We start from the raw sequence: 9,619 nt of genomic DNA, 5'->3' as shown, positions 1-9,619 counted from the left end.
TACTTTGGTGCGACCAATAAAGATAATTAAAATAAATACAATCCAAACATGAATCAATCACTGATCTCTCAACATGAGGTCCCAAGTTCCATCCCCGGCATCACATGTGCCAGAGTGGTGTTTTGCTTCTCTCTCATAAAGAAAAAAAATCCTTTTTTTTGCCTCCAGGGTTATCGCTGGGGCCAGCACTAGGAATCTACCGCTCCTGGAGGCCTTTTTTTTTTTTTTTTTCCATTTTATTGGACAGGACAGAGAAATGGAGAGAGGAGGGCAAGACAGAGAGGGGGAGAGAGCCTGTGAAGCGACTCCCCTGCAGGTAGGGAGGGGGGGCTCGAATCCAGATCCTTATGCTGGTCCCTGCGCTTGGTACTCTGTGCGCTTGACCGGGTGCACCACCACTTACTCATCCATTTGCTTTCGCTGAGATTCACCATTCATTTACAAAAAGATCTTAAAAACGAAATGTTTCCCTTCCAAATCACTTGTCCACAAGATGGTCCTTCACCGCAGCGTGGTGCACGCAGCACCCTCCCTCCACAGTGCAGGCGGGGATGTATGGATGTGTGTGTTTATATATATCTGCAAACCCTGTGTGCTTATATTTACAAATTGTGTTTATATATACTTCCAGATTCTGTGTGTTTATAGATTTACAAACTGTTTATATATATTTACAAACTCTGTGTTTATATATTTAGTGTTTATATGTTTAGAAACTGTGTTCATATATATTTAGAAACTGTGTTTATATTTAGAAACTGTGTTTATAAATACTTACAAACTGTATTTATATATATTTCCAAATTCTGTGTTTAAAGATTTACAAACTGTTTATATATTTACAAACTGTGTTTATATATTTACAGTGCTTATATATGTTTAGAAACTGTGTTTATATTTAGAAACTGTGTGTTTATAAATATTTACAAACTGTGTTTATATATTTAGTGTTTATATGTTTAGAAACTGTTTATATTTAGAAACTGTGTGTTTATATATATTTACAAACTGTGTTTATATATTTAGTGTTTATATACGTTTAGAAACTGTGTTCATATATATTTAGAAACTGTGTTTATATTTAGAAACTGTGTTTATAAATATTTACAAACTGTATTTATATATTTCCAAATTCTGTGTTTAAAGATTTACAAACTGTTTATATATTTACAAACTGTGTTTATATATTTACAGTGCTTATATATGTTTAGAAACTGTGTTTATATTTAGAAACTGTGTTTATAAATATTTACAAACTGTGTTTATATATTTACAGTGTTTATGTTTAGAAACTGTTTATATTTAGAAACTGTGTGTTTATATATATTTACAAACTCTGTGTTTATATATTTAGTGTTTATATACGTTTAGAAACTGTGTTCATATATATTTAGAAACTGTGTTCATATATATTTAGAAACTGTGTTTATAAATATTTACAAACTGTGTTTATATATATTTCCAAATTCTGTTTAAAGATTTACAAACTGTGTTTATATATATATTTACGAACTGTGTTTATGTATTTAGTGTTTATGTTTAGAAACTGTGTTTATATTTAGAAACTGTGTTTATATATATTTACAAACTGTTTATATATTTACAAACTGTTTATATATATTTGCAAACTGTTAATATATATTTACAAATTCTGTGTGTGCTCATATATACATTTACAAACTGTGTTTATATGTATATTTGCAAACTGTGTTTATACATATATTTACAAGCTGTGTTTATGTATTTACAAACTCTGTGTTTAATATATTTAATATACTTGTTTATATATATCTACACTGTGTTTATTATATATATTTGCAAACTGTGTTCATTGATTTACAAACTGTCTATATATATCTACAAACTGTGTTTATATATATATTTACAAACTCTGTTAATATGTATCTACAAACTCGTGTGTTTTCTGCAGTCCCATTGGAAAACCTTTTTTTCTTTTTTTGGGGGGGGGGTTCAGGTTTCTTTTCTTTTCTTGTCTTGTCTAGCCCCAAGCGGCACAGGCGGAAACCCCCGGCGCGCCCCGTCTCCGACGCTCTCCGCCGGGAAAGGGACGCCAGGGAGCCCGAGGCCCGAGTCCGCCCCGCCCGCGCCGGGGCCGCTGGGGCGGGAACTTCCGGCTCGGAGCCCAACGGCGACTTCCCCTGGGCGGTTCCGGAAGTGACGTCGGGGCGCGCCCTCCATTTTGTGCACCGCCGGGGCAGCGAAGTGCGTCAGTTGCGGAGAGACGCAGTCGGGTGGCGGCGTCCTGGTCTGCGGGGAGGCAGGCGGGCTCCGTCGCGGACTACGGGCCTCTCTGGGTCTCCGCTGCCGAAGATCCCGTCCGGTAGGTGAGTGGCTCCCCTGGAGGGAAAGGCGTCTCGGATCGCGGCTTCTCCGTGGCGGCTCAGGGGCTGCTCTCTGCGGAGGACGGCGTCCATTGAGCGCAGCTGGGCGCGTCTCCCCATGGCACCGATGGAAGGGGAGCTGAAGGTGGAAGCGCGGTCGCGGTCGCGGTGGGCGCACGGAGCGTCGCTGCCCGTCACCGCCCAGCCTCCTCGGGGCGGTGTGGGGGGGGGGGAGATGGGCGCGGCCCCGGCTCGGCCTCCCTGTTGGGACTTTGTGCTGGCGGGTAGCGGCCCCCGGAACGGCCGGAGTCGGGGAAAGGGAGCGAGGGGACGGGGCCCGCGCGGCTCTCCCCGCCGCTCGCTCCGCGGCCGCCATTTTGTGCGTGTCGCAGCGCCGGCGCGGCCGCGGTCTCGCGAGATCCCGGCTTCCACCCGCGGGGATGGCGCGTGCGCATGCGCGGCCCGCCGCCATGGCGCTGGGCGGGGCTGGGCTGGTGGAGGGCGGGGCCGGCCTTTCGGAACTGCGGCAGAAGGGCGGGGGCCGGCAGCGCCGCGGAGCGTGTGCGGCTGCGGTTCTGCGGGCGGCCGCCCTCCCTCCCTCCGGGGAGAGAGAGCATCGTGTTGGGAGCCGAGTGCTAGCAACGTTTTGTCGGCAAGGGACGCGGCCTAGTGCAGAGGCCGCGCTGGGCCAGGCTGGTTCAGAGCGCCGCCGGGTAAACCTCTTCTCCGGTTTATTTTCCCCCTTCTATCATTGTTTCTGTTTTCCCCCCTCTGCCCGGCGCCCCGCCCCCCACTGACGTTGACGGCTCTTGTCCCCCTTTGATGACGTAGCCGGAAGCCCCACCGAGCCGGACGCCATGAGCGGCTGCCGCGTCTTCATCGGCCGGTTGAACCCGGCGGCCAGGGAGAAGGACGTGGAGAGGTTCTTCAAGGGCTACGGGCGCATCCGAGACATCGACCTGAAGCGGGGCTTCGGCTTCGTGGTGAGTGAGGGTTGGGCGCGGCCGCAGTGACAGTACCGGCCACGAACGACGTAGTCGCGGGAGCGGTGGGTGTGTCGGGCGGGCGCCGAGCCCCGGCCAGGACCCTGCGGGCAGAAATAGGAAGGTGAGTCCGCCTCCTGTCGGACGGAGCTCGAAGGTGCGCGAGACCCGCGGGGCCAGGGGGCTGCTGGCGCTCACCGAGGCGGAGAGGAGGGCTGGGGTCCTGGAACTTCGACAGGGTGACGAGGGCAGGCCCCGGCCGGCTCGCCGCCATGGCGGGGGGAGCTCCCGAGTGGGGTGGGGCGGCGGGTCTGCGGCGGCTGCCTCTCCCTGTCCCCCCCGTCTTGCTGCCCTAGCCGATGAATGAATGAGATGCACAGTGGCTGCCAGGAGGCCCAAGAAAGGGGGGCGACGCTGACTTCGGGGCCGTGGGGCTGGGCCTGAACCTGCGTGGCGCACAGTCCGAGTGTGGGGCGGAAATGGCGGGGGAGCAAGGTGCCGACCCTGACGCCGTGCCGCGGGGTGTGAGCTCAGCCGGTGCCCACAGTGGGTTTGTTTTTCCAGGGCCTGCGCTGTGAATCCACGGCGCCGGGAGGCCGTTTGTTCCCTTTTGTTCATTGTTGGATAGGACAGAGAAATAGGAGGGGAAGACAGAGAGGAGGAGAGAAGGGCGCCTGCAGGCCTGCTGCACCGCCTGTGAAGCGACGCCCCTGCAGGTGGGGAGCCGGGGGCTCGAACCCGGACCCTTGGCCGGCCCTTGCGCTTTGCGCCACGTGCGCTTAAGCCGCCGCGCCACCGCCCGGCCCCTCAGTGAAATTTTTCCTAAGGGATAAAACCATGGCCGTGACTGGTGGGCAACAGTTGGTCATTTTCAGCTGGACTTGGCTGCACACCACTGGCATCAAGCTGCCTGCGTCTGTCGTGTCGTGACTTCTTCAGAGCTGGTTGAGCGTCATGGCTTCCTCCCCATATTGTGTTTCAGGAATTTGAGGATCCCAGGGATGCGGATGATGCTGTGTATGAACTAGATGGGAAAGAACTCTGCAGTGAAAGGTGAAGCAGCTCTTGCATGCCTGTGACTATTGTTAGTCTGTAAATAGAGCAGACTGCCAGCTGGGGCACTTTTCTAAGTATATTTTTCATGTGGCTTAAGTAGATGACGAAAGTTTGTCTTTCCTTCCCGTAGGGTTACTATTGAACATGCCAGGGCTCGGTCTCGAGGTGGAAGAGGTAGAGGACGCTATTCTGACCGGTTTAGTAGTCGCAGACCACGAAATGATAGACGGTATGTGCTGGGTGCATGGATGACCCGCTTTGAACAGCGATCACGGCAGGCGCGGTTCTTTAAGGATCAAGAAGCATTAGTGCTGGCTGCTAGCCGCATGTTCCTGACGGGGCTTTGTGACTCAGAAAGCAGTGCAGCCTGTTCCCACTTTCAGCTTTGCTGGCTTGAACCTGGCCTGCAGTTGAGTGCAGCAAGTGCACGTCGGGCCGTTTGTTGACTTGAGTTCTTCTTTGCTTCCTCAGAAATGCTCCACCTGTAAGAACAGAAAACCGGCTTATAGTTGAGAATTTATCTTCAAGAGTCAGCTGGCAGGTTTGTTGAAACACAGTTTTGAGATATTTTAATGTGGTTTTGTAAAAATTAATGGGTAGTTAATTTTTAATGTTTTATTAAAAGTAATTTTATCTTTAAATTAGTGGGTTTAATTGTAATTTTAAAATTTAGTTAAATGTAATTGGGGGTTGTTTCAAACGTATAATATTAGTGATCAAATGTAAATGTTTTGAGGATATTTTTCTTGTTTTTTTTAAATCAATTTTAACCAAATATTAAACCCTTTATTTGCCAGCCTATCTGTGTCGTTGGCCTTATGACGAGGAGTGCCTGTGGGTTATCCTAATCGTTGTCTTGGTCACTCTTGGTTGGGCCTGGTTGACTTTGCCAGTCAGCTCCTACAGTGATCAGTTGGCCACCTCTAGATCTGTGTTTGCCGGTCTAGACGTAATCGGTGCACTTCCTTGAAGTGCCAGGTTGCAGCGATCCCAGAGCATTGATAACGTGATCTGATCCCTAAGTTGAGAGCTGTCTTCCTGTAACGCTTCCGAATAAGAGGTCCTGGTCGAATAAAGAGGTCCTGGTCCTGGTCGAAAAGAGTTGAAAGATTCTCGAAGTTAGGTGGTCGTTGGAATCCTGATCGCAGTAAAGTGGTCCTTGGTAACTGCACAAGAGTAGAACGTGTCTGCATCCGCCAGTAGTCTGCTAATAGGGAGGGCTGTGCGATTAAAGGCTTCCATCGAGTGGGTAGTGTCCTTCAAGTGGGTGGCGAAGAGCCAGTCGGGCATATGTCATGAAGGTTTCTTCGACCGATTAATGATTTGCTGCTTGACTAGCCTAGGGAAATAATAATAAAGGTAAAGTAAACTTTTTTAATGACATATGGGGCACAAAATAACTGGTGTCTTGTAAATGTTCTGTTTTTTAAGTAAAAAATTCCTACTTTAGTCTTTACTTTTAAATTATGTACTGTTTTGTTTTGTTTTTTTCTGTTTTTGTTTCCCCCCCTTTGTATTGAGCTTCAGTATAAACTAATACTTTAACTTTAAAATCTAAAGTCTGAATTTTCTCTAGCATTTTGCTTAAAAGCAATATGCTGTTTGCTTATTTCGTGCCCTGGCATAATTTTTGAATTCTGATAGAATACAAGTGTGGTAAATGCCATGTTTGTACTTTATCTAACATCTTCTCTTTCAGTAGTCTTGTTTTTATGCCATGTGGTTGTTTGTGTGTCGTTTTCCCCTTTCTTTGCTTAACACCATTGTCGTTGTGTTAAGGACCTCAAAGATTTCATGAGACAAGCGGGGGAAGTAACCTTTGCGGATGCACACCGGCCTAAATTAAACGAAGGGTGAGTATGTGCTGGGCATCATAAAAGCCTTTCAGAATAACTTAATTTTTACGTATTTGAGACAGAAAGGACCAGACATCACTGTGGCACATGTGATGTCAGGGGTTGAACTCAGGACCAGAGGTTTTTGTTTGTTTATTTACCAAAACGCTGTTGACTTGCGGCTTATGGTGGGGGGGGTTGGAATTGGACCTGGTACTCTAGTGCCTCAGGCATGAGAGTCTCTGCAGAACCGTTATGCTGTCTCCTCCCGCCCAGGACCTCACACTTGAGAATCCAGTGCTTTATCCCCTGCACCACCCAGACCGCCCTTCCAAAATATCTTCAGTTTTACTGTGATTTTTTTTTTTTCCTCAGTACTTAAAATTGGCATATGCTCGAATGCAGTGATTCTCAGTCAGGAATGAGTCCGTTCCCTAGGGGGCATTTGGCAATGTCTGGACCCACTTTTGGTGGTTTGACTGGTTGAGGGTGCCGTTGAACATCCTACAAAGCACAGGAACACATTCCCACCCCAAAGAATAAACTACTAGTGGAGGAGAAATCCTGCTGCTTACGGCAAAAGCAAGAGTGAACATAGAAGTGGTACTTAAAGGAGCCAGACGGTGGTGTACCTGGTTAAGCACTCACGTCTCAGTGTGCAAGGACTGAGGTTCAAGCCCCTGGTCCCTGCCTGCAGGGGAAACGCTTCATGAGTGGTGAGGCAAGGCTGCAGGTGTATCTTTCCCTCCCTCTTAACCGTCCCTTCCTCTCCATTTTTGTCTATCCAGTAGTAAATAACGTGGTGCTTGATTCTAGTTGGATGTTACATGGTTTGCGACATGAATTGACAGGAGGCTGTTTTTCTCTCATAGGGTGGTTGAGTTTGCCTCTTATGGTGACTTAAAGAACGCTATTGAAAAACTATCTGGAAAGGAAATAAATGGGAGAAAAATCAAACTAATCGAAGGCAGCAAAAGGCATAGGTAAAACCCCCCCCCCCCCCCCCACACACACACACACCTCAGACTCTGAGTCAGTGTGTTCCGGACTGATCTCTTTGTTCTTCCTGGTAGGTCACGAAGCAGGTCTCGTTCCCGCACCAGGAGTTCCTCTAGGTCGCGGAGTCGATCTCGCTCCCGGAGTCGAAAGTCTTACAGCAGGTCCAGGAGCCGGAGCCGCAGCCGGAGCAAGTCCCGTTCTGTTAGTAGGTCTCCTGTGCCTGAGAAGAGCCAGAAACGTGGTTCTTCAAGTAGATCTAAGTCACCAGCATCTGTGGATCGCCAAAGGTCCCGGTCCCGATCACGGTCCAGGTCAAGGTCCAGATCAGTTGACAGTGGCAATTAAACTGTAAATAACTTGCCCTGGGGGCCTTTTTAAAAAACAAATTCCCAAACCATACTTGCTAAAAGTTCTGGTAAGTATGTGCTTTTCTGTGGGGGTGGGGTTTGGAGGGGATTGGGTTGGGCTGGATACCTTTGTAGATGTGGACCACCAAGGGGTTGTTGAAAACTAATTGTATTAAATGTCTTTTGATAAGCCTTCTGCTCACATTTTTGTGAATGTCTGAAGTGTATAGTTTGTGTATATTGATTGAGCTCTTTTATAACTAAAGCAAATTTAATTTTTGTACTAGAAAAATTTTGAACATTTCAGTTACTGGTTATTCAAATATATTTCAGAATTAGTTTAATTCCTCAATTAAACTAATTAATAGCTTTGGACATGTAAAAGAGCTCTAAGTTTGCTTGTACATAAAGGCTTGAGTTTTTTTTTGTTAGGGACAAGGGTGTCCTCCCACTCACCCTTTCACCAGCTGCTTGGCAGAGACCGTAAAGCAGCTGTTTGTTATTGATAATAAAAAATCATAAAACTGCTTCTGTGAAAACTGCTTCTGTGTGAGAGGTGTGTGTGTTGCTTACTCCGTCCCTACCTGCACGTGACACAGGTCATACATAGGTGGTCCTAGACAATCCTGTAGTAGCCAGGTATTTTTTTTACAGTTATTTCAAAATAATTGTACAGTACGCTAGAACCTGGGTTCAAGCCCCTGGTTTCTACCTGTAGGGGACCCACGCTCCACAAGTTGTGAAGTAGGGCTGCGGGTATCTGTCTTTCCCTATGCCCTCTCCCCCCTTTTTTTAAAGAAAACTTAGTCAAATTTGTGATGTGAGTCACTTTTAAGATACAACAAGGCTTTAGGGCTGTTTGATACTTACCCATTGACTTTTCTCAAATACCTTTATATAAGATAAACGTGTAGATACAGTAGCATATCCGAAGCATGCTGGGCCCATAAGATAAATGTGTCATAATGTAACCGTTGGCTTGGGAGGTAGTGCAGTGCAGTGGGTTTAGTACATGTGGTGGGAAGCACAGGAACCGATGCAAGGATCACGATTCCAGCCTCCGGCTCCCCACCTGCAGGGGCCTTGCTTCACAGGTGGCGAAGCAGGTCTGCAGGTGTCTTTCTCTCCCCCTCCTCTCTCCATTTCTCTCTGTCCTAACAGCGACATCAGTAACAACAATAACAATAAAGGGGGGAGGGCACAAGGACTGGCATGAGGGTCCAGGTTCCAGACTCCAGCTTCCCACCTGTGGGGGTGGGGGGGTAACTTAATTGGCGGTGCACTTACTGTCCTCGAGTTCTCTGTCCTAGCTAACAACAGCAATGACTAGTAATGACAACATGGGCAACAAAATGTAAAAAATAGCTTCTAGGAGCACTGGATTCATAGTGCAGGCAGAGCCCCAGCAGTAATAACCCCTGGAGGCAAAAAAAAAAGCCATTTAAAAAAGAAAAAATGTAACCATCAGTGACACTTATGCAAATAAATTACAGGCAGTAACATGAGGCTCTTAACTTGAACAAATGACAGAACAGACCTGGTTTGAACTCAAATCAGTTTCACGTTGCAGGATCTGAGTTTTCATGAGGAATTGAGGTGCAGTAGTTTGGTTGGTGCTGTTTGAGGACCAATTTGTGTGTGTGTATTTGAGTTCAAGTTACTGCCTACCTGGAAGAGAGCTACATAAACTGTTCTGTTTAACCTAGTATCTGAAGGATATCTTCTAGAGAGTAGGAAAAATGTTGATAGTAAATACGGAAATACATAATGGGGTGTTTATAATGTTCTAAGAAAGTTGCCCGGTGACCCAAGTTGGTGATTTCTGGTATTGGGAGTACTGAAAGTCCTGACTTGTGCCAGACTAAAGTGTATGGAAGCTTTCTTTACTACTAGAGCCAGGGCATCTCTGGCTTATGCAGTGACCAGGCTTGAGAGTTCAATGCCTGATCAACACTGTTCCGTCTCCTGGGCTCCTTCCTCTTGGTTTCAGTGGTATCTGATGATAAAATCAGTTTACTAGGCTCAATTGTTTACAGGTGTTTAGTTGGATCTTTGGT

The 9,619-nt window shown here is 47.0% G+C and overlaps 1 protein-coding gene across 2 annotated transcripts; it reads left to right on the top strand.

Moving 5' to 3' along the window:
- The first annotated feature begins 2,212 nt into the window (after nt 1–2,212).
- On the top strand, nt 2,213–8,089 carry SRSF5 (serine and arginine rich splicing factor 5). 2 transcript variants are annotated; one of them, XM_016193498.2, is made up of 8 exons: nt 2,213–2,341; nt 3,174–3,325; nt 4,308–4,378; nt 4,512–4,610; nt 4,853–4,922; nt 6,161–6,234; nt 7,089–7,199; nt 7,290–8,089. In XM_016193498.2, the coding sequence occupies exons 2-8, from the start codon at nt 3,200–3,202 to the stop codon at nt 7,558–7,560; spliced, it is 822 nt and encodes a 273-aa protein (XP_016048984.1). In that variant the 5' UTR covers nt 2,213–2,341; nt 3,174–3,199; the 3' UTR covers nt 7,561–8,089. The 2 variants fall into 2 exon arrangements, with proteins under 2 accessions (XP_016048984.1, XP_060031529.1); XM_060175546.1 differs by lacking the exons at nt 6,161–6,234; nt 7,089–7,199; nt 7,290–8,089 and adding an exon at nt 5,179–5,723.
- The last annotated feature ends 1,530 nt before the right edge of the window (nt 8,090–9,619 follow it).

The sequence above is a fragment of the Erinaceus europaeus genome, chromosome 16 (assembly GCF_950295315.1).
Source record: "Erinaceus europaeus chromosome 16, mEriEur2.1, whole genome shotgun sequence".
NCBI classification, from domain to species: domain Eukaryota; kingdom Metazoa; phylum Chordata; class Mammalia; order Eulipotyphla; family Erinaceidae; genus Erinaceus; species Erinaceus europaeus.
The sequence above is the reverse complement of the archived record's forward strand: the minus strand, read 5'-3'. Positions and strand labels throughout refer to the sequence as shown.